Here is a 26,201-nt window from a genome sequence, read left to right as displayed (position 1 = left end):
GTTGTGCTGTTCCCTGTTGGTGAAAGAGGAGTCAGATAAATGTAGATAGAGGAGCAGAGAAAGGAACAGCTACCCGCCAGTGGCAGAGGTGGGCGCTCGTGTCTGTCGGTCGGTCCGTCCGGTGGGCGTCAACAGACCACCATGTTGAACCAATCACATTCCTTGTTGCATGCCAACACACAGCTACAAGATGGCCCGGTTGGTTAATTTAATTTAAACTTAACAACGGTAAGAGCAACTCTAGCCCGTCGACCCGGACGCCTGTTTTGTCTATCTTTTGTTCCTTTGCGTCGGCTGAATGGACACGAGCTTGTTTGCGTCGGCTGAACGGACACGAGCTTTTTAGGTCGGCGCGTGCATCCAACGCTGATCCGACCTATATTTTTTAAACATGAACTTAAAAAAAAGCAATCACGTTTAAACTTAAACTTAATTAAATATTAAAATCGGTCAGTCGCTGATCAAAGTCTACATTTACATTACACATTAATTAAACATAAAATTAAAAAATCCACGTCGTCATGCACGCTGTTCTAGACATCCTTGTCGTTCAAACCAACGTTCGTGAGGTTGACCAGCTCCGGCGCCAGGCTAGCCCACGGGAATACCGCCTCACAGGCCCTGGCCACGTCGCCCTGCTGCACCGCCGACTGGGCTGCTCCGGCGCTGGCACGACGCTCCTCCTTGTCCTTCTGGCGGCGCTTCTCCTCCTTGCACTCCCTTTGCATGCGCCGCTCGCCGTCGGCGCTCCTCCATCAGCGCGCGCTGCCTCCAATGTTCAAGGTACGCGGCCTCTTGCGCTGGCGCCGCGCCAAGCCAGACGCAGGGGGCGCTGACCCACTCGCACAGCTCGCCGGTCAAGATGTAGTGCTCAGTCGACTCCGTCGGCGGCGGCTCGGCCTTAGGTGTAGGGGGTGAGCCTCGACGGCGACGGTGGCACCACGCAATCACCGGCCGCAGAGAGGACGAGGGCCTCCGCTCGCCTCGTCTGGTTGTCCGCCTCCGCCTTGCGCCGCTCCTCCTCGATGGAGGTCTGCATGGCCGCCTCTAGTGCCTCCAGGTACGCAGCCAGCTCCTCCTCAAGCTTGACAATGGGGGACGGCGGAGGGTTGTTGTGGTGCTCCTAGACGCGGCGGCGTTACTCCTCATGCTCGAGAGCAAACCACACCTCCCAATTAGGGGAGTTTGGCGCGTACGCCAGCATCCGACGCTGCTCCGGCGTGAGGAGCTCCCGCCGCCTGCGCACCTCCTAGATGTGCGCCCGCTGCAATCACGGCACCGGGATCCGCTGCGGATCCAAATGCCAATCGTGCGGCAGCGTGACGTCTGGGTACGGCACTGGTTGCCTGTACAGCCAGTGCCACCGCGCCTGGTGCACCGGAATGTGCAGGCGCTGCCTGGCGGGGTGGGTAGGCGGCGGCGAAGGAGGAGGAAGCGTCGGGGGTGAACTTCCCCTTGCTCTTGCCGGAGCCGTTGAAGAAACCCATGGCTAGGGTTTGGTTGTCGCCGAGGAGGGAGCACGCGGGGAGGGGAGTTAGGATTGGACAGGCACTGGAAGTGGATGGAACCTTAAGATGCATTTTCAGTGATCCAGGTCCTCTGATTGATTCATGTGGTGCTTCATCTCCCAAGAGATATCGGGGTCCATGGACGTGATTGGGCACCCAGCTTTTTCTTTTTCTTTTTGAGGGAAGGGCACCCAGCTTTTTTTATTCTTTTTGAGGGAAGGGCACCCAGCTGTGTTGGTCAGAGGTGAATCTCGAGCGTCATCCCAAAAACAAAACAGAGGGAGCAAGCACGACCCCATCTTCGGAAGTGGCAAGGGACAGACTGCCGTCAAAAGAAGCAGGAGCATCTCTGATGCTAGCAATCACCAGTTTGGTAACTGCGGTCCGGTCCAGGTCCTTGCCCTGGGGTGGGGCGTCTCCTCCGTAGCAGCGTACCATACACCACGGACGGCTGCGCCAATCACAGCGCTCAACATGCCAATGCCCTGCTCCGGCCCAGACGGAGGCACAGCCACTCGCTGTTGCTTCTGGGGTACTCCGTGGTAGCGATTCTCTTTGCAAAAGTCTTTTTTCCTTTTCACCAGTCATAGCACTAAATAGTTTATTAACCATCTTTCGAATGTGTGGTTGTTACTACCACCGTTTTCTCGCCGGAAGCTTGATCCTGATTGATTGATTCTCTTTCTTTGAAAAATAATGCATCTTCTTGATTACCAGCTCAACGTAAAAAGCACATCACAATCATGTTTTGCGCCACAAACCATCACACGGTTTCTCCACGCTCGACCATGGAAACTGGCTGCACCCGGCGTCTGCACCCCTAGCCTGCCGGCGACGGAGTTCAAGGCGCGCCCGCGATAAAGTTAGTCGCACATGTGCCCGCCGCTCACGCAGGGACGAACCTCGCCGCGACAGCACGCACCGCTCAAGAAGAACCTTCCAGTACCTCGCGACCATGTTGAACCGGATACACTCTGTTCCAGTGGTGAGCCGTAGTATACGTATACAGGAAACAAAAGAATCAAATCTCCATTCAAAAGTCGTTTTCCAGTCCATATATTGTAGGGTCATAGCGTGCAGTTACTCGTGCATCCTAATTGGATGGAGCAGCATACGCAGATTCGGCTGTGTCGTCTGCCACCGGTGCAGTCCCAAGATTGGCATGGTGAGCTCTGACCGAAGACAACGCGGCCATGGCCGGCAACGGCTCGGGCGCTACTTGTGGCTAGCCATGCTTGCTCCCGTTGTCCGGAAGCCATTTGTTGTGCTCCAACTATCGTTATGTGTTGCATGCCACAACCTCGTCCTCACAACTCACAAGGCACCAACCTCAGCAAACTAGCAGGAGAGTGGAGGCGACAAGCGAAGAAACCGTGCGTGAAAACTCACGAGGCAGCAACCTGTGCGAGTTAATTAGCAACTCTCGCAAAGGGGATCCTCGAATCGTCCGCAATACCATGCGGTCCAGACACGGTTTGACATCCAATACCGGACTGTATTGTTCCGTCAAGCGGTCCTGATGTATTTTTTTCGGTAAATCCGACACAAATATGGGGGCTTTGTGGGAGTCCGGACAACAGCCACATAGGCCTTCGACACACCTGGCTCACCTAAAACCCTTCACGGCCCCCGTGACTCCATCCTCCCTATTTTCTCCCCTCCGTTCTTTCTCTCTTGCCTTCGCTACCGCTCCACCACCCTGGCCGCCACGCCACACCCCTGCCGGAACTCTATGTCTCCGTCACCTCCAGCGATCCATCCGGGATCCACCCCACTTCTCCTTCGTCGTCCTTCAACCCCTCTCCTCCGACCGACCCGCCAGGTACAATCTGCTACTGCTATGCTCACCATGCCCGGCAACTGTTCAATGAATTGCCAGAGCTGAAAAAATCATTCCTTCTTCTTTCAAGCAATGGATTCCAATTTAGAGTACACAAACAAGCGCTATGTCGAGTCGTCCAACAGCTCGCCCGACGAGGAGGACTACACAGATTTGGAGTACACACACGGGCACTATATTGAGTCGTCCGACGGCTCGTCCGACGGCTCGTTCGAGGAGGACTACACATATGAGGCTGCGATGATGCGATCAGTAATTGAAGACGTGGAGCGTGCGCAGGGGCATGTTCTCAGTTTCAAGGGATCGATCAAGGTTCATCAAGTGCTCAACCGCAACAGGGCACACGGCCATTTGACACTGATGGACGACTACTTTGCCCGTGGTGCACTCTCCGCTGACCATTTTCGCTTGCGTTTTCAAACGTGCAAGACTGTCTTTCATCATTTGTACCATGGCGTCCGGTCCTATGATAACTATTTCGCTTTGAAGAAGGACGTCGTTGGAACGATTGGGTTCTTTGGTAACCAAAAGTACACGGCCGCACTCCGGATGCTTGCATATGGCACGACCACTGATTTATGGGACGAGTACCTATGGATGTTTGAGAGCACATGCAGAGATACTATAGTCGACGTGTTTGGACCTCAGTACCTGAGAGAACCAACTGTGGCAGACACTGAGAGGTTCTTGGTAATCTCAGAAGCAAGAGGGTGCCCAGTTTTTCCTGGATCTCTGACTGCATGTATTGGAAATGGAAAAACTGTCCGAAGGCTTTACAAGGGCAATATCAGGATCAGGTTAACAAGCCCATGATCATTCTTGAAGCAGTTGCATCACATGATCTTTGGATTTGGGACGCTTTAATTGGCATGCCTGGGTCTCACAATGACATCAATGTGCTGCAGCGTTCATCATTGTTTGCGAGACTAACTGAAGGAAAAGTTTCTCCTTGCCACTATATTGTCAATGAACATGAGTACAAAACATGGGTACTATATGGTTTACGATATGTATCCTCCATGTGCTACCTTTGTTAGCACCATCTCTACCCAGTTGGCCAGAAAAAGTCTCACTTTGCCAAAGACAAGAAGCAGCTAGAAAGGATGTCGAGAGAGCATTTGAAGTTTTGCAAGGTCGTTTTGCAGTTGTTTGTGAACATGCTAAACAATGGATCTGGAGACCTTATGGAAGTTGATGACATGTTGTGTGATCATACACAACTTGATCGTCAATGATGAGGGTGAGGGCGCTGTCGCAGCTCTAGAATTTGAAAACATAGGTGATCCTACCGAATTTCTAGACCAGAATGCGGCCACATTTAAGAGTTTATTCCATAAAAAAATTTGGCATCGACCAACTCACGCACAATTGAAGGGAGATCTGATTGAGTATCTATGGTCGGTTAAAGGGGACAACAATATTGGAATGTAATATTTATTTTTCTTTTTAAATTTGAACTACTGCTGCATGCGGCTATTTGAACATTTGTACTCTATGTATGCTGCTATTTGAACATCTGAACTCTATGTATGCGGCTATTTGAGCGTGTGGACTTCTAAAAAAACCAAGGATGCTAGATGTATGCAGGCAACTTTGGATGATCGTCTCTCACATCCGTGACCGCGAACTGAATCCCCATGCCCGCGGACAACGGGTGCAGGAGGAAATTTGTGGGTCGGTGTTGGAGATGCTCTAAGGAGTTAGAGCGTCTACAATCAGGCTCCTCAAAACCCCTCATGGTGGCACCTATCCTATGAGTGTTGGACAGATTGATTCATTGTTGCACATGGTTGCATGATGCCTCTTCTGTAGAGCACGCTGCAAAAATATTTTGAACGGTCACGAGGAAGGGGTTTCCCATCTGAATACATTGCTCAAAAAAGTTGTCAAAACGAAGAGTTACCCCTTCAATTTTCGTTGATCCCTCAAGACACTTCTACTCATAGATGTGGGCTGTCGTAAGGGATCACAATATCAAAATTTTGCAAGCAGCCTAACGCACCGCACTGGCATGTATACCGAGGGCACGGCAAAACTCAAAAGCGTCCACAATCAACAAGTGTAAGTAAGCACAAACCTTAACTGGAAGCTCCGCCACGGGATCGGGACGATTAACAAGTTGGAGAGACATCTTGCGCCATCAAGGAGCATGCACATGGGTTTTAGACAACAACAGTTGTTTCAAACCTATCCCCTCCGTTTTAAAATAGATGATCCAACTTTATACTAACTTTAGTAAGTGATTTCCTCATCGGCTCTATTTTTGTTTATCCATCGATATTTGATTTTTTTTTCATACATACATGTTTGAGGTAAATCCACCACCGGCCCTAAAGCTATTCGAGGTGTGCCACTTTAGTCCTAATAAAACTATGAAAACGAACATTTGAGTCCTACTTCTTTCTAAAGCCTCGTTGGATACATTGCAATACCCCCCACCGCCGGTCCTAAGCTCGCCGGAGCAAAGTCTGGCCTCCAGCCGTGGCACTTTTGACATTCGCCACATCAAATTAAAGAGCCACGTTGGAAAACAGCCTCGCCCTTGCTACTCTGCTTCTCCCGCACACGCACGACTCAGATGCAACTGCAGCGGTGGCGGACGGCAGAGGTCGCCGAAAGCAGGCGGCCGGTGGAGGCCGCCAGAAGCAGGCAACCGTGCTGCGGGTACTTGGCGCGGATGGCTCCACAACGGCGAACCCCCGGTGATCCCCCACCAGTGTACGGTACGAACCCTAACCCTGATCCTCTCTCTGAATCTTTGCCCAAATCCTTCCCCAATCTCTGGGAATATTTGATCTTTGGTCCAATCTGTGCTATTAACTGGTTATGTGGTTGGATTGTACTCCTAGGGTTTGTCCTGCTATTGCCTGGTTTTGGTATATCGTCTTTTGCTTCAGAGTTTGAACAAAAAACTCTGAATGTATGGCTGATATGACACTGATATTGATACTGGAGACATGTTAATTTGGAAACACATGATATATGTATGTGTGCAAGACCATTCTCTGTTAATTATATGTGACAAATTTAAAAAAAAATCACTGACAGGACCAATGGAAGAGTGATTCTCTGTAGAGATTAATCATGCTGATCTATTTTGCGGTTCTCGAATGAACAACACATATTTCGATGGCCTGGTTCATCACTTTGATGGTTGTGAGGTAGAGACTTGGTCGCCATTGTGGATAAATCATTTTGTGGGGGCAGCTTGGGCATGATCCAGCTAGCGCGCGTGATAATTAAATCACTATCTACGCTTTAATTTGTTTCCTCCACTATTAAACAAGTCAACTGGTAGCGCGCGCGATAAGCACGTCCTCTCCTCCCACCTCCACTTCTGCTGTTCCTGTTCCTCCCCCTCCCGCCTGAGCACTCCGGGGTTGAACCCGCTGGCGGTGGTCATTTTTTCTTTGCTGGAATTGCTGCCGGTCGGCGGAAACGACTGCTACGAAGGCGCGGAATATCGGATCCGGCATTTCCTGCATCGCCCGCCGTGTGCGTGACGTCGGCTGTCAAGTACACCGAGCCCGGGGAGAGAAGGTAGGCTGCTAGTTCCTCCTCCACCCTGTCATTAGACGCGGAAAGCTTGGAGCTTATCTTTGTTCAGGTTACCAATTGCTCCTTGCAACCAGGCTGACCAAGTATCGAATGAGATAGTAGTAACTCCCTTCCCTTGTGCTGAAAGAATGACATCAGAATTAGTATTACATTGTTGCAACACCGCAATGTGAACTGTAGACAAGACTGTAATTTTTTTGATAGGTTTTGCAATTTTTTATCTTGTGATAAGTATATTTATACTATTAACACTTGTTAAGTTATAAGGCTGCCTTACAGCAGTGTTAAAGATCCTAATAACAGCAATAAGTTGCCTTGCATTGCTGTTAAATATCCTACCAATACTTCTTTTTTACTGCCAATATGCTAACAAATGGTTGTCTTAAACCTGTGTTTAGTATCCTATAGCACTAATAAGTTGCTTTAAACAGTGTTAAATATCATAACAGTACTGATAAGCTGCCTTAAACTAGCGTCAAATATCCAAACATTATTGATAATTTACCTCTTGGTTAATACGTAAGTTAGTGCTTTTTAATTCCTTATTGTTGCTGTTGTGATATTACAGTGATCTACCAATCTAAAATAAATTTACGAATATCTAGGCTTACAGATTTTTGGTAATGACTTAGGTAGGATGTGTTTGGTTGGAGAGATAAATAAGGATGGGTTAGGATCTTCCCGGTTTTATTACAACATTTTTCATTTTGATTTGTTTTATTTAGATTTGTAGCATCAACTTTTCATTTTTGGACTAAACTGCACGTATTGACCAAATATACCAGCATGGGAATTTCTTGCGTGTAACAAAGAATTATTCATACAAAAATAACCTGAACCTCCTTTCTTTTAAGTGTTTCTCTTAATTAATGTTGCATCAAAACAGAGGGGAAAAAGTTTTTGCATTCTCTCGCTTACAAAAGAGAGATGGCATCAACCACCGTCAGATTCAATGCACCCCTCTCTATTTTCATGCTACTGATAACTGATTGCACCTCCAGTACATCTACAGCCTCATCTTCTTTGAGATTTTCTGGATTATTCTGACCTTTTTCTGTGACTTCATATAGCCTCGGCACCGCTAGATTTTCCAGATTTTATTTCTGTTATACAATTATCAGCTATAAATTGCAAAAGAGTACACAAGAGACAAATTTACATGATAATAATTGTTACTATTCTTTGGTATTGGGATATGGTTTTTACAACAATATGTGCTTATTGACCATCATTCTTTATGCATTAAAACTGGGAACATAACATGTATGATAGAGTTTGTATTGCAGCTTGGAGTGTACCTAGAATAGGCTTAGCTAGTATCCCTTCTGTGTAGGCAAGGTTTTCTTGTCTATATGGTGGAAAGCTTTATGTGTTCTAGGAGGATCTATTCAAGACAATGGTATTTGTGTCGATGTATTCATTGTGTATTTGTGTGATGAAAGCTTCTTTAATTTTTAGGTTGCCAACTATTATCAACATGGTTGTGTGAAATGGAGCATTGTACGATCAACGGATCAAGTGTGTTCAGGTTGTTGTAAGCGTTTTCAGGTCAGTGTTACTTGAACTTTCAGACACAGATGCAGATATATATTTCCTTGTATTCGTTGTTGGATGGATACCAAATACAACACTGTAATAGTAAATCTAAGGTGGTCCATTGATAAATATGATTTTACTAAAGGAGTGCTATGTTGCTTTACATGAGTTTAGAATATAAACATGCTCATAAACTTACAAGAAATGCAAAGAGAATATGTGGAAACTGATGACATGAAGCATAAAATAAATTAGCGACTCTTGGTTGCTTTCTATTGTTCATAACATTGCACATTCGCACATGAGTGTCTTCTAGGTGCTGGTATACGCTTATTTTTTGTTTATTGATTTGGTTAGTGGATTAGCTTATCAATGGAAGTGCTCTTAGTTTTGGTTACTAGAAAATACATCTGAATCTAGCCAGGTTTTCCAATTTCGTACTGTGGCGGCTTATAGATAGTTGAGCAAACGTATATACAGCTTTCCCTAAATCTGGCACCTTTAGTGTGGGATATCTAATATGATAGGTGCCACCATGAGTGCTGGACAGATTGAGTCATTGTTGCACTGGTTGCATAATGCCTTTTCTGTGAGTAAATAGCATAAAACTACTACTTTACAGGCTAGGGTTCCAAAAAACTACCGGTTTTTAATTTTTCGCTGATAACTACCAAGTCAGGGGTTGACTGTTTCAAAAAACCCTAAACACTCGTTCCTAGCGATTTAAACCGTTTTATGACAGATCGGGCCCACTCCTAAACAATCCGTTTGTTTGACCGTTTTGTTTGACAGTTAACTTACATGTGGGACCCACATGTAAGTTGCCTCTTGTTCCTCTTATCTTCTCTTCTCTCCTTCTGTCTCTTTCTTCTTCCTCTCCCCTACAACCACCACCCACCGACGGCAAGGAAGAACGCCGCGCGGAGGAGCAGCCGCATCGCAGGAGCACGGGCCGCACCTTGGCCAGGGGCTCAGGCCGTCGCGAGCCGCGCGCCATGGCCGGGAGCGCGCCGAGGAGCAAGGGCCGCCTCCAGCTGCGCCATGGTCAGGTGCTCGGGCCATCGCGAGCCGCGCGCCATGGCCAGGAACGCGCGAGGAGCAAGGGCCCCCGCCAGCCGCACCATGGACAAAGGCTCTGGCCGCCTCCAGCGCCGCGCAATGGCCCAGGAGCAGCGGCGGTTGTCGGCAAGGAGCTCCTCCACCTAGCCCGTCGCGAAACGAGGAACACTCGTTCCTAGCGGCGGCCTTCGCGACGAGGAACGACTAGAGAACCCCGCCTTCGCGACAAGGAACGCGGCGGCCGCGCCGCCTTCTTTCGCTTGGCCGCGACCAGGCCGCCGGCGAGCTGCCTGCGCCGTTCCTCAGAGAGCAGTCAGGGACCCGATTGCTTTTTTAGAAAACAGCCAGGGACCCGATTGCTTTTTTAGAAAACAGCCAGGGACCCGATTGCTTTTTTAAAAAAGTTACAGGGACCTCATTGCTTTTTTAAAGAACTTACAAAAATACTGACATATGGGCCCTACATGTAAGGTAACGGTCAAACAAACGGTTCTCTTACATGCGGGTCCCAACTGTCATAATCATGATTAATTTTAAAGCATTCTATGATTAGGGTTTTTTGAAACAGCCAACCCCTGACTTGGTAGTTATCAGCGAAAAATTAAAAACTGGTAGTTTTTTAGAACCCTAGCCTGTAAAGTAGTAGTTTTATGCTATTTACTCCTTTTCTGTAGAGCACGCTTCACATGGGTTTTCAAACAACAACAGTTCCTTCAAACCTAAGTGATTTCCTTAGCGGCCTTTTTTTGTTTACCATTGATATTTGATTTTGTCTTTCTCATACATACATATCTCTTAGATAAATATTTGTTTGTTATTGTGTGATGGGTAGCATGTTGAGATAGCTGCTACTGTTGCAGTATATGTACTTGATTTTCCCTATGCTATAGATCTGGAAGCATCTAGGTTTTGTGATACTTGCTTAACAAAGAGAATTATGAGCTCCTTCATAAGAGTAAACCAATACTGCATCCGGATGAGGAGCAATAGTGTGCACACTAGCCATTTTGAGCAGGTGTAATTGTTGCTATTTCCACTACTTATATTGTTTCTTTGCCCTTGTGAAACGTATATAATCCTTTACTATTCTTCTAAAATATCTTTGGACTTAATTCTTTTGACAGAAAATTGTGTTTACTATTCCTGCTAACACCTTTAATTTATCAATTAAAAGAGAGATCAATTTCTATATTTACTGAAACCCCAAAGTGTGTTATGTATGTACACATTGAGGTGCAAACTACATACAATATGCAATAACTATATGATGCCATATATGGGTGATCATTATTGTACCATCGTTAACCCTTGCGGTTGTAGCAAAACACCATCCCATCAGTATCTCCTTTCTCTAATTATGTGCTTTCCTAATTCAGGTCCAAGATGATGCTAGAGATCAGTGATTTTATCATCCTCTGGTAGTTGGCACCAGTCTGTTGCATCTATGACTAAAGTGCATCATTGTTTATCTTCCCATTAATCTTCTTCTGGAATTGTGGGTGCTTTCAGGTTGAATATTGGTACAAGTCTATAAATTCCAGTCTGCTAGCCAACTTCCTAGATTTAAGTTTACATGTATATTTGATTCAATTTTTTCTAAGAGGCGGCAGTTTTCAACCTACTAGGTTTAAGTTAGAGGGCCCTTGATGTTATTTATTTTACAATATTGTTATATTTTACCAGACTTTGTAAAGATAGTTTGCGGTTGTCTGTTGACCTGATTGTACCAAGCTGGTATGACATAGTTCTCACGTTGAACCATTTCTGTTGTTAAATTCTTAGAAACTCCTTAGCATCATTGGTGGCAATATTTATGCAGCATTACAAAAGTATGAGGCTCGCTATTAGCTAATAACAACATAGAAGATTTTTTAAAAGCAATCAGAAAAAAGGTTGCGCCTTTTATGCTTCTAGTAGTATTCCTACTTACTATAAAATCCACCTTTGGACTTTTGGTGTGGTAACTAAGTATGATTCTTGTTGCTTAGAATTAAATTCGTTTTACACTTTCATATTACACTGTCATATTATGCAACTAGTTAACTCTACAAAGCATGACTAGGTACTCCTTGGGCAATATGATGGCTACAAGGATGATCGTACAGTGCCAAATGTGTCCAACAAAGCTATTTCTGCATTAATTGTACCGTGGTTACACAATGAGAGATGGGAAGATATATTATTTTTCTTCCAAGGCGCTCCTTACCATTCTGACTGGTAATCTTTTGTTGGCACACCTTTTTTTTCATCTATCCGTGTTGCAAGTATGCGATGTGCTGTTCCATCCCTCTGTTGGGTAATATGTTCTTTGCACCATTTCACTGCAGATGACTTCTTTAGAGCTTGTTTGGCAATACCTATCGGAGAGGTTGGATATTTGTGCTAAATCTGAACCGATTTGCCAATGGCCAGGTTTGGACTTTGGAGTGAACATCTCCAGCGGCTTACATTAGCAAACACCTGGTTGTCTTTGAGAAGTGTGGTTTGGTTAGGTTACGTGGCAGAAGATAGCTTAGAGGAAAGGAGAAGCTTTGGCTTCAACATGGAGAGGAGAGTTTGCTGCATTGCAACTATCTGAGATCATAACAGGCATTTAGGCCTTGTTTGATTAAGATTTAACCCATGTGGATTTGGCTTCGACGTGGGTCTCGATTTGGTTGTTTACAACTGCTAAACCTTGACGACCAGGACCGGATGTTGCAAATACAATGGATTTATGTTTTGTGCTTTCGTCTCGGTTTGGATGTTTAATTTGTCTTGTTGATTATTGGAGATTTGTTGTATTGGTGAATGGTGAGATACACCTCCTGTAGCAGTAATGTTCCTGAAAATGTACCCTTTTTGAGATGAGAGATTGAATGCTTTTGATTAAAGTTTGTTCAATTGTTGTTGACCAATTTTTTCGTTTCCTGTCCGTGTGGCTTTAGTAAAATTTGGCTAAGCTAGGCTAGGCTAGAAATGAAGCTACGCTAAGCTGTAAGCTTGTAAATAAGACAAGATGTTTTTTGACATTCATGCATTGCTTTGAAGTAGTAGTTGAAGCAAGAAAGATGAGAAACAAGCAAACCACACATAAAAATTATGGCAGATAGTAGATAATTAGCACAGCACAAAGCAAATCAAACAAATAAAGAGGGGGCTTTCTCACAGTAGAGCAGATTACGATGAATAAGTCTTAACAAGATAGGTGCATGGGGGCATCCTATCCAGTCACATACATTCATGCATGTCAAGTCTTAAGAAGATTTGGTTGTGGCATTACAGCCAGCTGCGAATTCAGAAGTAACAATACATAGGAGTAACAGCATGTGGGCCATTACAGCAAACCACCAAAATAAAAGCCGAAAGAGTAACAGCGGGCTCTTGGGTTGAATGGCGAGTCTCTGAGCTTGAATGAGATCCGATCATTTGGTGTCGACATTGGCGCTGGCCGCAGCAGTCTTGTCAGCAGCTCCCTCCTCACCTGCATTCACGGATTATCATTTTCCTATTCACCACAAGAAAGAAACCATTCCAAGAGCATTTGTACAGTAGTACTACACTATACTCTAGTCTAGTCTACAATTGCAGGAGTACTGTACTGTCACCGCACAGGAGTCAGGAAACCATCAAAGCCCTACTCTAGTCTACAATTGCATGCGCATGCTGTGGGTGACATTGCAAGCTAGTAGTAGTCTCCAGCTAGCTAGCTAGTAGTACTAGTAGTAGTATCTCTATAGAGAAAGGACAGAGGGAGGGTACCTAGGCCATCGATGAGCGCGTCAAGCTTGCGAAGTCTCTGCATTTCCACGACCTCTTTGGCCGCATCATGTACCACGCACCCCTGGATGTACTGGCCCAGCCAAGATGAGATGGTGAGGAAGACGGCCGCTCCGGAACCCAGCAGCCCGTAGGTGATGGAGGACCGATTCTCCTTGGCTCTCACGCTGTTCTTCCTGCAACCAACAAGTAAAAGTGGAGATTAAGCTAACAATGATCCACCCTAGTCGAGCAGCTAGCAGGAGTAGTGCAGGCAAAAGAATCCTACAGATTCTCCCTCTCCAAACGCGCAAGCTCCTCAAGGAGCTTCGTGTCCACGTCTGACAGCTTGTTGTAGACATCCAGCAGGCGCCCAGTCTCCTTCAATGCGTCTCTCCTGAGCTCTTCCAGCCCCGTCGCCCTGCGGATACATCGGTCAGGACTTAAGAAATACAAAAGGGACATCCTTTGCGCGAGCGCGAGGACAGAAGATCTTTCGCTCTACGAGAGGGAGGAGAGGTTCGTCGTTCTTACCCTCCGCTGCCGCCTGAGTTGCCCGCGGAGCCGCCGCCCGCCATCCTGCAATGCCATTGTGCACGTCAAGAACAGAAAAAAAATGGCCTTTTGCAGTACACGAGAGCAGAACGAGATAGATGGACAAGGAAGGATTGATGGATTCTTCCGATCCTCTGAACCGGAAGACCCCCACGGGAGATCGGCCCTTTGGCACCCAGACGGCGGCATCTTATATGCGTAAAAGTGGAGAGCCAAGGTTACCTCCCACCGGAGTTTGACGCGCCGCCGGTCGCCACCCCGCCTCCGCCGGTCGCCGCGCCGCCGGATCCGGTCGTCCTGCGACGTAATGTTGGTCAAGTTCAAATCTTTTGCCCCGAGATAAAAAGGAGCGAGGAGAGGAAAGGAGAAGAGAAAGACCTGGCTCCGCCGGAGTTGGCCGCCCCTCCGGTCCCGCTGCCTCCGCCGGTGATCCCTGCCCCGGTGCCGGTGCCGGTCGTCGACATCCGTCGCGCCCTGAACAACAACAAGACCATGAGCACGCAGGAAAGAAAGAGCAAGAAGAAGAAGGAAAGAGGGCGAGCAGCAGACGTACATGGCGATGCGCTTGCGGAGGAGTGGAAAAAGGGCGTTCCGGAGGGAGGAAGCGGCCGCCATTGCTAGGGCAGAGGAGGTGCCGGTGTGGGTGGGGGTAGGTGGGATGGATTGGGATGGGCGAGGGGAGGGGCTGCCTGCTTTATACCCCCGGGCCACCGTCTCCTCTCAAAAGATTTTCCTTTTTTTTGAACTCTACTCCATACAGCAACTCCCTTGGATACCCCGCCCGCCGCTCAAATCTCAAATCAAACAGTGGTCAAACTCAATTTTTCGCTTCAGTCCATCTCCCTCCTTTTCTTTTCTTTTCTTTTGGCGGATGCTAAGCCATCAAACACGCCACACACACTTCTTAAATTATCTCCTCGGATACTCATTTTCAAAACCTTAAAACCATACCGAAATTCATTTTTTTTAAAAAGGAGGATGACCCCCTGCCTCTGCATCTGGGCGATGCATACAGCCACTTTATTAATTATTCTTACAAGACCTTACAAAGTAATACTCCCTCCGTTCCTTTTTACTCCGCATATAAGATTTATGTATAGTCAAACTTCACCAACTTTGACCAAATTTGTATAAAAAAATATCAACATCTACAATATCAAATATACATAATATGAAACTACATTCCATAATGAATCTAAAGATATCCCTTTGGCGTTGTAAATATTGATACTTTTTTCTATAACTTTGGTCAAAGTAAAGATACTTTGACTTCAGACAAAAGTTATATGCGGACTAAAAAGAAACGGAGGGAGTACAATAGTAAGACTAAAACCGCCGTCTAAGCACCTCTATCCAGTTGATGAAGGGCGCAGATAGTCTGGGTCTAATACCAAACAGACATCGCAGCAAAACCTAACATCTAAGACCTGATATCCCATCCAGGACGCCTGCCGGGCATGGGTCTCACCGGTCCGGTGTGCACTCAGAGGCCGCCGCCGCCAACTGCCACCGCTCCATCTTCAGAACTGTACTGATGCATCAACCTTGCTCGGTCCAGCTATCGTCGACGCCACCACGGCGCCCAACGGCACCTCCTCCCTGCACGCAAATAGCTGAGCACGTCGCGGTCGCCACTGATACACCTCAGCACCATGCTACCAAGTACCACCAGCCAACACAGCTTGAAGCCCTTGGAGGATCTGTCGTGCGTAGCACCTGCCGACCAGGCATGACCAAGCGAAGCACCTGTCGTTCAGGCATGACTTGACATCTCCACCGAAGCTCCGTGCAAGACGAAGCCGCTCCACCTCCTACCTCTGACTTCCAGCGCTGCTCCACAAAACGACGCTCCCAAGAGAGAAACGACACCGCAGTGCCGCCACCGTCCGGTCTGGAACACCAGATCCTAGGGTTTCTTCCGGAGCAATACGAGCGGGTCGACGGTAGTCACATGCCGATGCCTTCATCAAGGTAACGACGTGGAACGCCACCATCGCCCGCCGTCGACTCGGTTTTCACCGGCAACTACGTCTCCCCGACTCGCAGCTGGTGCCAGATGACGAATCCCGAGATCCGAACACCCAGCCTTAGGCCGACCACCTATAATGGAAGAGATGACCACCACCGCTGGCTGCACCGGTCAGAACAGATCTGGACGGAGGTGCCACCGACGAGACCACCAGGCCCTCCATGCCGCCGTCGCCGATCTGAAGGCAGCGTGCACGCCACCGCAGCCAAGCCGGCCGCCACCGACTGCAGCCGTCGCCGCTGCCTGAAGGGCCATCCGCAGCGCCCGCAGCCCTGGCCTCCGCCGTGCCAAGCCGTCGCCGTCCGAGGACGGGCCGGCCTCCCGCCGCCTGCCGCCATCCACCGTGCCGCAGATTCCAGATCGGTCGCGCCACCAGACGCCTTGGGGTCCGCCCCACCCCGAAGACGCGCGAGAGAGGAGATCCACTACAAGAAATATGTCAACTTATGACCTTCTGTCAGTGACCCTCGAAGAATTGGTCATAAATTTATGACCATTTTAGACCAATTGGTCAAAAGCTGTTCAGGGGGCTTCAAACCCTAAACCATTGCGACCATTTTGGTCAGAAAGGTCGTAATTTCCTTACACGAAATGGTCACAAAGCAAACAGTGCTAGTCCGCTGACTTATTTCTAGTTGTTAATGACCAATATAGATGGTCATAGCCTTGTAGATTGTGGTGGGTTGTGATGACTGGGCGCCATCTCATCAGTTTTGCCTATGTGTCATGTCCATGTGGCAGTTTTTGCCCTAGGTTGTGAAGCAACCTATATTCTATCATTCCCAAAATTCCCAAAAAAAATCTCATAAATTCTTTGGGGCATATCTTCATCAAATATGTAAAAATCATTCCTTGCCTAGTTCAAAACTAATTCATCAATATTCATTTTCCTATTCTGTTCACAACAACACTTTATGAAGGAAGTGCTATTTATATATTCTTGATTGCCCTCAGAAATTTTGGGCACTCTTTCCTATCCAAATCATTACCGCATGACAAAATTCAGCTCCATTTGCCTAGCAAATCTTCCTCGGCAAATTTCCAAAGTTTTTGTCCACCTAGAAGCATTGTGAAGGAAGTACCTTTTTTATATCTCTAAATGACATGAAATTTATACAGTTCCTTCATATGCCTAAATTATCACCCTCCTACAAATTGCAGCTCAGTCAAATCATCTATGTGAGCCCAGGTTCAATTTATATTTTATGGCCAAATTGGCACGTTGCAAAGCAAGTGTTATATAGACCCCTCCTATTACCCTCAAACTTTTCAGGCACTCTTCCATACCCAAATCATTGCCACATGATAATATTCAGCTCAATTTTCCTAGTAAATCTTTCTCGGGAAATTTCCAAAGTTTCTACCTCGAGAGAAGCTTTGTGAAGTAAGTACTAGCTAGGCTTACCCAAATGATCTGAAAATTTACCAACGCATGACCACACCTAAGTAACTTACCTGCACCAATTTTGAGCTCATTTCATTCATCCAATCTCTCTCACTAGTTTTCCCAAGTTTCTGTCCATAGAAGAGTATTGTGAAGGAAGTACCACTTTGGCATGTCCAAATGGTATCAATTTTCTACAATGCTTTCCTATGCCCAAATAACCATCCTTCACAAAATTTCAGCTCACTCCATTCATTATTTTGAGCCCAGCTTCAACATTCATATTTTTGTCCAGCGTGGTACTTTGCAAAGCAAGTACCACCTAGGATCCTCCTTTTGAGCTAAAAATTTGTGAAGACATTCTCCTTAGTATATGATCATCCTCAGCCAAAACTCACGCCCATTGGCCATGTGCATTTCCCGTACCGCTAATCAAACACTTGGCTGCTAATTCATGTTTGAGCATCGATCAGTCTCCTCGTGAGAATCTTATGTTGTAATTTTCTTCCTAGCACCTACCTGGGGAGTGCCCAACCCAGTAGACATGTCTAGGCCACCCAGAACACATGGCAACGCCACGGTCACGCGGTGACCACGCGGCGGGCATGCGAGTTTACGCGCTCTAGAGATGGGGCCCTCGGCCACCGCCCAAACCTCGACGTATCGCCACCAAACCATGTATTTATGATTAAATAGGTACTTATGTTACTATAAATGATTTTTGGAAAAAATAAATAGCAAACTATGAGGCAGCTGCAGTTCAAATTTGACCCGCTTCCAACTGAATCGGTGGAAATTTGTCTTTTTCACGAGAGGTGGATCAAAACTTTTTACGCCCAACCATTTTGTCAATTGTGCATTAAATATGTCCTAGTATTTTAGAAAATTTATTTGGTCCAATTTTGCAACAATTATTTGGTCGTTCCTTCACAAAAAAATCTCCTTTCAGGCACTCGGAAAATGACAAATGGTTTTTTCGTCCAAAGAAAATGAAAACTTCCTTAGGCAACATTGTTTGTCATTCCAATATGCACCCTTGTGCACAATATGAGATTATTTGAACAAACTATGCCACGAATGTGGCCATAAGATTGATCATTTGGCTTGAAAGCCATGAATCTTCACAGATGATAGCTCATTTCTGAGAACACTTTTTAAAAATAATTGCCATATTACAAGTTTGTTATTTTTCCTGGGAACTTGGCCACATATAATGACACAATGCGAAGGTTACCCAATTTTTGATTTTTTTTCGAATTTTTTATGCCCGTTTCAAAATGTGATCAAAACGGCGGGAATGACGGTTCCTAGCTAGTGGTTGAATCTTGGAATTTTTTTGGTATTTCTCTGATTAAATAGATACTTATGTGCCTAGAAATGATTTTTGGAAAAAATAAATAGCAAACTATGAGGCAGCTGCAGTTCAAATTTGACCTGCTTCCAACTGAATCGGCAGAAATTTGTCTTTTTCACGAGAGGTGGATCAAAACTTTTTACACCCAACCATTTGGTCAATTGCGCATTAAATATGGCCTAGTATTTTAGAAAAATGATTTGGTCCAATTTTGCAACAATTATTTGGTAGTTCCTTCACAAAAAAACCTCCTTTCGGGCACTCGGAAAATGAAAAATGGTTTTTTCGTCCAAAGAAAATGAAAACTTCCTGAGGCAACATTGTTTGCCATTCCAATATGCAACCTTGTGCACAATATGAGATTATTTGAACAAACTATGCCACGAATGTGGCCATAAGGTTGATCATTTGGCTTGAAAGCCATGAATCTTCACAGATGATAGCTCATTTCTGAGATACACTTTTTTAAAATAATTGCCGTATTACAAGTTTGTTATTTTTCTGGGAACTTGGCCACATATAATGACACAATGCGAAGGTTACCCAATTTTTTGATTTTTTTCGAATTTTTTATGCCCGTTTCAAAATGCGATCAAAACGGCGGGAATGACCGTTCCTAGCTAGTGGTTGAATCTTGGAATTTTTTTTGGTATTTCTCTGATTAAATAGATACTTATGTACCTAGAAATGATTTTTGGAAAAAATAAATAGCAAACTATGAGGCAGGTGCAGTTCAAATTTGACCCGCTTCCAACTGAATCGGCAGAAATTTGTCTTTTTCACGAGAGGTGGATCAAAACTTTTTACACCCAACCATTTGGTCAATTGTGCATTAAATATGGCCTAGTATTTTAGAAAATTGATTTGGTCCAATTTTGCAACAATTATTTGGTAGTTCCTTCACAAAAAACCTCCTTTCGGGCACTCGGAAAATGAAAAATGGTTTTTTCGTCCAAAGAAAATGAAAACTTCCTGAGGCAACATTGTTTGCCATTCCAATATGCACCCTTGTGCACAATATGAGATTATTTGAACAAACTATGCCACGAATGTGGCCATAAGATTGATCATTTGGCTTGAAAACCATGAATCTTCACAGATGATAGCTCATTTCTGAGCACACTTTTTTAAAATAATTGCCGTATTACAAGTTTGTTATTTTTCCTGGTAACTTGGTCACATATAATGACACAATGTGAAGTTTTCCCAATTTTTTGATTTTTTTTCAATTTTTTATGCCCGTTTCAAGATGCGGTCAAAACGGCGGGAATGACCGTTCCTAGCTAGTGGTTGAATCTTGGAATTTTTTTGGTGTTTCTCTGATTAAATAGATACTTATGTACCTAGAAATTATTTTTGAAAAAAATAAAAAGCAAACTATGAGGTAGCTACAGTTCAAATTCTACCCGCTTCCAACTAAATTGGCGGAAATTTGTCTTTTTCACGAGAGGTGGATCAAAACTTTTTACACCCAACCATTTGGTCAATTGTGCATTAAATATGCCCTAGTATTTTATAAAATTGATTTGGTCCAATTTTGCAACAATTATTTGGGAGTTCTTTCACAAAAAAACCTCCTTTTAGGCACTCGAAAAATGGAAAATGGTTTTTTCGTCCAAAGAAAATGCAAACTTCCTTAGGCAACATTGTTTGCAATTCCAATATGCACCCTTGTGCGCAATATGAGATCATCTGAACAAACTATGCCATGAATGTGGCCATAAGATTGATCATTTGACTTGAAAGCCATGAATCTTCACACATGATAGCTCATTTCCGAGAACACTTTTTTAAAATAATTGCCATATTACAAGTTTATTATTTTTCCTGGAAACTTGGTCACATATGACGACACAATGCGAAGGTTTTCCAATTTTTTTGATTTTTTATGCCCGTTTCAAAATGCGGTCAAAACGGCGGGAATGACCGTTCATAGCTAGTAGTTGAATCTTGGAAAACTTTTGATGTGGGGGAGTGATGCATGGCGCCGCAGGCTACCGGGTAGTGGCCACCGCTCATGCACACGAGGATGGTGTCGCAAGGTCGCCGGGGGTTGCAGTAGAAGGTGGTGCGGCAATAGTCACCGATGATGCAACATAGCATCATCGCGGACCGCCGGTGCTGTGATCCAACATTGTCGGGACCGATGGAGTTTCAATGAAGCATTGTCGGGTCGCCAGTGTTGTGATATAATATCGTCGGGGGTCGCCAGAGTTGCAACGAAGCCTCCCCGAGTTAGTCAATGGTATAATATTTTTGAAAATGAAGTGGTGCCGTTTTGCAACAAATATTGGATAGGTTATTTGTATGGATGAGAAAATATATAAGAGAAAAAAAAGAAAAGAAAAAACAATTGCATAAGCTTAATCATCATTGGTGGAAACATGTGTGCCATGGATCGATGACATGGCACACATCCATCCATCCATCTTTTCATCCCACATCCATCCATTCATCCACCCACCCACCCACCCACACCCACCCGTTGTGTCCCACCAACCCACCCCGCTGTGCCCGATATGCGGAGAGAGAGAGAGAGAGATCTCCTCCCCTTCCAGATCACCGCCGCCACCTCTCCTTCCCCTTCCCGACAACGCCAGATCCGCGCGCCGCGCTCCCTCCACCTCCCACAGCAGATCTAGCGCCCTGCAGCCTCGGCGTGGCGGCCGGCTGGCTCGCCGGCGCGCGCGTGCTTCGATGCGCGCCGCTCCGTCGAGCTGGCCGGACCACGACGGCATGCGACCTAGGGTTTGCGGGATCCTCGGACGGCCGCCGTCCACCTCGCGCTGTAGGGACGGGTCCGTCGTCTCCTCGGAGGAGGGGACGGCCATGTTCGTCGTGCTCCACCCTTGCAGTCTATCCCGGCCTCCTCCTCTGGCATCTCCGCGAGGGCGCCCGACACCAGGCAGGCCGTCGACGCGCCGGACCTCAAGGCCGGTCGTGCTGCTCCTTTTGCGTGCGTCCTTCCCCGACAACGTCCCCATGGCTAGGGTTTCAGATGCGATGGCGCCTCCGTCGATGATGCGTCTCTGGTACGTCCCCACATGTAGCTCAGCCCATTCATCTTGTTTTTTGTTCTTATCTTCTCAAGCATGTGTTCTTGCGCGCAGCACAAGAACGTGGAGAAGATCAGGGACGGGGCCACCAACGAGACCATCGCGCTCAAGAAGATATGCCTCCAGCAGGAGGACGATGGCGTCCCCTCCACCGCCATCCGCGAGATCTCCCTCCTCAAGGAGATGCAGCACTAGAACATCGTCAGGTACCCCTCCCCCTTCCCATCTCTCCTCCCCAGCATCAGGGTTTGGGCTGGATTTGGCCGCCGCGGAATGGATGGACTGACTGCTGTTGTGTTGTGCAGGCTGCAAGACGTGGTGCATAACGAGAAGTCTCAAGTCTGAACAATAGTGCACTTAACAATATCTGCCAGGCTATTAGACGCTCCACTTCATCCTTTTTGTAGACAATAAGAATTTTCAATTCATAGAAATGCCACAGCTGGGATTGGCAGTCCAAACTTCAGAGAAAATTATGGTTGCAGTCCCTTTTGAGCGTGTTAGATTTTGATTTCCAGCGTGCAACATTTTAACTGGATTTTAACTCCAACAATATGCAGCCATGTAGGCTCGTTAAGAATGCCAGCTTATTTGATTCCTTGCTTGGGCATTCGTACTCCGTTCTGCCCTGAGCGGGGCATGTTACACATACCTACTTGTTCTGCAATAACCAATGAAGTTGTATTATTGAGTGAGTTTAGAATCATGGATGCAGACAGTTTACAGTTGGTTTCTCTGTGCATTATTATTTGAGTTCGAAGCCACGGATGCAGACTTTTTTTAGTTGGTTCTCAATTGGGTCTGAATAAGTTAGGCTCTGTTCTGCATCATCAATTAATGAAGTTGCTCTGCAACAATTAATTATGCTGGTACCTTGGTGAAGGAACTAGTATTGGCATTATGCTGGAACATTGCAGAAAACAACTTCTTTACATAGAAAACGTTGAAAAAATAAAATGTGCGAAAATCTTGAACGGGTTTGGGTATGTTTTCAGCATCTCTGTATTGCACTAGTAATTCATCAATGATTCTTAAGTTCTACCTGTGAGCACCAAATGTTTGGGAACTCTTTTGTAATTTGGTTAATCAGCATTTGTATTGTACCACTTCCTGGTTGCCGTATCAAATATTATACCATTGCACTATTTAGTTACTTTTCAAAGTTGTGATAAATATAGTTCTTTTTTACTTTCAAGATAGCATCAAATTCATGTCTTCCATTTTTCTCATCTACGCTGCGTGTATATATAGAAGCACCGTTTTAGTTGCTCTGTAGGTTATGAGTAGAACTCAACTAGCTAATTAACAAGTGAACTCACTATGCATTTGCTGAATCCATATTTGGAAAGTTCACTGACCCTGCTACTATAACAAACTGCTGGTGGTGGCTCTTTCCCAGGTAGCTCAAGGTGAAGAAGGCCATCGAGAAGGGCAACACCGACGGCGCCCAGATCCATGCCGAGAATGCCATCCGCAAGCGTACCGAGCACATGAACTACCTCCGTCTCGCCTCCCTCTTATGTAATCTTCTTTTAGGCCTTTCGAGATAGAGTTCTTTAGCTGACATGTTTAGCAAATGCTGCAGTGCTTATGGTTTAGTTTTACACCTGCATAAAAATGAATGGCTGCTACTGTTTCTAGTTTTAGGTTTGGATGAGATGCATGATTGCATGCTTGTGGTTCTGTCACTACAATCTATACTACTGCTACTACAATCTATACTAATGCTATTGTCATATCCTGGTTATTTTGTTGCTATCAATATTTGTCCCATGTTTTGTTTCCTTGCATGCTTACTACTACAATTGTGCAATATGTTCATTCATTTGACAAAAATCTCTTATGCTGTTGACTTAGCTTGACCCAGAACAGCAGCATCCTTGATGCGACTAACCTTCACCTCGTTCTTTCCCTCGCAGACTCGAAGGAGGCTGTATGCAAGGCACCAAGGTGCATGGTGCTCGCAAGCGACGAACGGAGGCTGTTCGACATCGGCTACACAAACCACCATTGTGAGCTCCTACCTTTGCTATGCTACAACCATGCTTTGTTTCATGGGTTAGTTAGGATTTTGATGCTTTTTGCGCTGTGGTTGAGTCCTTGCTGACTGTTGTGTCGATGATCAAGTGTTGTTGCCTCATTCGGCTATTTTATTCACTGCTGGTAATTAGTAGTATTAGAGTGTTGCTGGTTCATTAGGATGTGGCTGAAACCATTGGATGGCCTTCCTGTACATGTTATCCAGCATTAGTACTTGTCCCATTTTTTGTTTCCTTGATGGACATGCATGTTATGGTCCCATTTTTTGTTTCGGTGCTGGACATGCATGTTATGGTTCAAGTGTCGATGATGTCTAGTAGATAGTTTGCTAGCTATATACCTGCTGCTGATTGATGCTCTTGTGGTCTCCTAGAATCATATTATACTATATGTAGTGTTCTTGTGGTTCTATGAAGATGCATCACAAACATCTAGGTCTTTAAAGTTGACTGAATCTGTTGCTTTATCATATATTTGGTCCGTAAATCTACATTTCTATGAGATCTCTTTCACTATATAATTTTTTGATAGTCCAGGAATAATCTAATAATCTAATGCTGGTAGTCTATGTGTTCACTCTTTTACAGGAGCTCCAGGTCTATGAAATTTGAAGTTCGAAGCCGTATAGCCCTACTCAGCAAAGAGTTGTCTCTATGTTTGACTGTAATAGACTGCAAATATTGTAATATTGTAACAGTAGGCATATTGGGGTTGTAATAGACTATCTACAGATTGTAGTAGACTTGGTGTTACTTGATGAACTACATTTGTACTGTTCCGTCTGAAATATTGATTATGTATGATCAATCTAACGAGTGAGAACAATTTAAGATGCACCTTTGTAATATTGTAACAGATTGTAAAAGACTAGTGTATGCTTGAAATAGTGATTATGTATGTTGAAAAGATGTGAAATGGAAACTTGACCCGTGGGTACCACTTGTGAATAAAATCTGAGCATTTTTGAAATTTCTGACATGTGGGACTGATGTATGGCATTATGACTAGTGGGACCAGCGCTAAAATATAATGATTGAAAATAGAAAATAAATGATTGTAAGAAGGCTAAGGCCCAAAAATAAAGACGCTGAAATATTGGGCTTGGCCCATGTAGCCCACAAGAATTGACTTGGAAAAAATCTAGAATTGTTGGGCTAGGCCCATGTAGAAAACCGAATTGGGCCGGGCTGAATCTTGTGCCACATCAGCTTGCCACGCTGGATGCCTACGTGGCCTGGGGGAAGTTGCTAGTGACCAAAACGCCACCGTAGGAATATTTTGGTCGTAAACGTCTTCGACCATTCCAGAAGAAAGGTCGCTATAGTCAGTTTACGACCGCCAGCTTTTGACCTTCTGTTTTTGGTCACAAAAAGGTCGCAAATGGAAATTTGTGACCTTTCAGTGACCAATAATGGTGGTCACAAGTTGACATATTTCTTGTAGTGATCTCCCGCCACCGCCGTCGGCCCCCGGGCTTAGCCCGGCGGCGTCTTCCGGCGGCGACGGAGGGAGGGGAGGAGGGAGTTTGCGGCGGCGGCGGCTAGGTTTCTGGCCGCCCGAGTCGCCCTAGGGGGAAGACGACGCGGGGCGGGGCAGGGTGTCTACATGCATCCATACGTTGTAGTCCATTTAAAATATCTAAAAAGACTTGTATATAGGGACGGAGGGAGTAGTTATCAATGATTTGGCTGATTCACAGTCCATCGCGTCTGTGGTTTGCATACGTACTCCTCCTAATACCGCAAGAGATTAAGGTGTCAGGCTCCCGTTAATCCCATTCTGTAAAAATCAAAGGTGTGTTGCGTGGCTCGGCTGGATTTTGAGGCTCCAGATAAGCGCGGCATGCCGGCATCCAATCCAATGCAGCATCCCAACCTGATGCTTGGTTTTGTCCGGGTGCGAAAAAACTGATGGTCTCTCTGCTGCACAACATGGAGGGACGGAAGACGGACAAAAGCTAAAGCAGCTCCCCTCTACCCTGCACCACTACTAGTACGCAGCTAGTACCACTCCTACTCTCTGACGATGTGTAAGAACTGTACTTTTGCGTGTGGTGTGGGCATGCAGCTACAGGACATTTGATTTGGCTTGGCGTGGATGAGGCCAGCGCGTGCAGGCCAAATTTCATGTTTTGACCCTTTTCGCATAGAAATTCAGGATCTGACCCCTGTTGGAAAGAATTTTGGGATTTGACCCTTTTTTCTACCGCCACGAGGCTTGGCGGTAGGATTACTTAGCCTACCACCAGAACCTGTGGCGGTAGGATACTTATCCACGTCAGCAGCATTAACGATCTCCGTCGCCGTCCGTCCCACCCTACCGCCACATGCCCTGGCGGTAGCCTGTCTGATCCTACCGCCGGGGATCCTGGCGGTAGGGTCTAGGGCACTTATAAGCCGCGGGCCGCCCCACCCCTCCCCCTTCTCCCCCAACCAGCCGCCCCAAGAACAGAGGAGTTCTTCCTCTCGCCCCTTCTCTCATCTCCCCCACTCCTCCCTTTGATCTTCGTTGTTTCTTCACCATTTTTGCGGATCGAGATGGCCC

At 45.8% G+C, this 26,201-nt stretch overlaps 1 protein-coding gene and 2 long non-coding RNA genes across 3 annotated transcripts; 2 read left to right on the top strand and 1 right to left on the bottom strand.

Moving 5' to 3' along the window:
- Positions 1-5,799: 5,799 nt before the first annotated feature.
- LOC125512989 lies at positions 5,800-12,551 on the top strand. Its single transcript, XR_007285630.1, has 5 exons — positions 5,800-6,071; positions 8,365-8,454; positions 10,878-11,010; positions 11,564-11,718; positions 11,829-12,551. It is a non-coding gene; the product is annotated as an uncharacterized LOC125512989 (long non-coding RNA).
- A 100-nt stretch (positions 12,552-12,651) lies between these two features.
- LOC125512988 (glycine, alanine and asparagine-rich protein-like) lies at positions 12,652-14,505 on the bottom strand. Its single transcript, XM_048678036.1, has 7 exons — positions 14,348-14,505; positions 14,173-14,268; positions 14,017-14,091; positions 13,774-13,818; positions 13,529-13,660; positions 13,243-13,436; positions 12,652-12,964 (listed from the first exon to the last, which is right to left on the bottom strand). The coding sequence occupies exons 1-7, from the start codon at positions 14,407-14,409 to the stop codon at positions 12,906-12,908; spliced, it is 663 nt and encodes a 220-aa protein (XP_048533993.1). The 5' UTR covers positions 14,410-14,505; the 3' UTR covers positions 12,652-12,905.
- A 6,549-nt stretch (positions 14,506-21,054) lies between these two features.
- LOC125515374 lies at positions 21,055-24,593 on the top strand. The gene is made up of 5 exons (XR_007286983.1): positions 21,055-21,593; positions 21,672-21,823; positions 21,923-23,138; positions 23,537-23,629; positions 24,245-24,593. It is a non-coding gene; the product is annotated as an uncharacterized LOC125515374 (long non-coding RNA).
- Positions 24,594-26,201: the final 1,608 nt, after the last annotated feature.

The sequence above is a fragment of the Triticum urartu genome, chromosome 6, assembly GCF_003073215.2.
Source record: "Triticum urartu cultivar G1812 chromosome 6, Tu2.1, whole genome shotgun sequence".
NCBI lineage: Eukaryota > Viridiplantae > Streptophyta > Magnoliopsida > Poales > Poaceae > Triticum > Triticum urartu.
Note: the sequence above shows the minus strand (reverse complement) of the source record. Positions and strands in the feature narration are given on the sequence as shown.

What these genes read in the sequence shown, in the direction of transcription:
- LOC125512988 (XM_048678036.1), bottom strand. Translation starts at nt 14,409, where the DNA reads ATGGCGGCCGCTTCCTCCCTCCGGAACGCCCTTTTTCCACTCCTCCGC. An exon ending in CTCCGCAAGCGCATCGCCAT is followed by an intron (nt 14,269 to 14,347) that starts GTACGTCTGCTG and finishes GTTGTTGTTCAG; the next exon opens with GGCGCGACGGATGTCGACGA. An exon ending in CGTTTGGAGAGGGAGAATCT is followed by an intron (nt 13,437 to 13,528) that starts GTAGGATTCTTT and finishes TGTTGGTTGCAG; the next exon opens with GAAGAACAGCGTGAGAGCCA.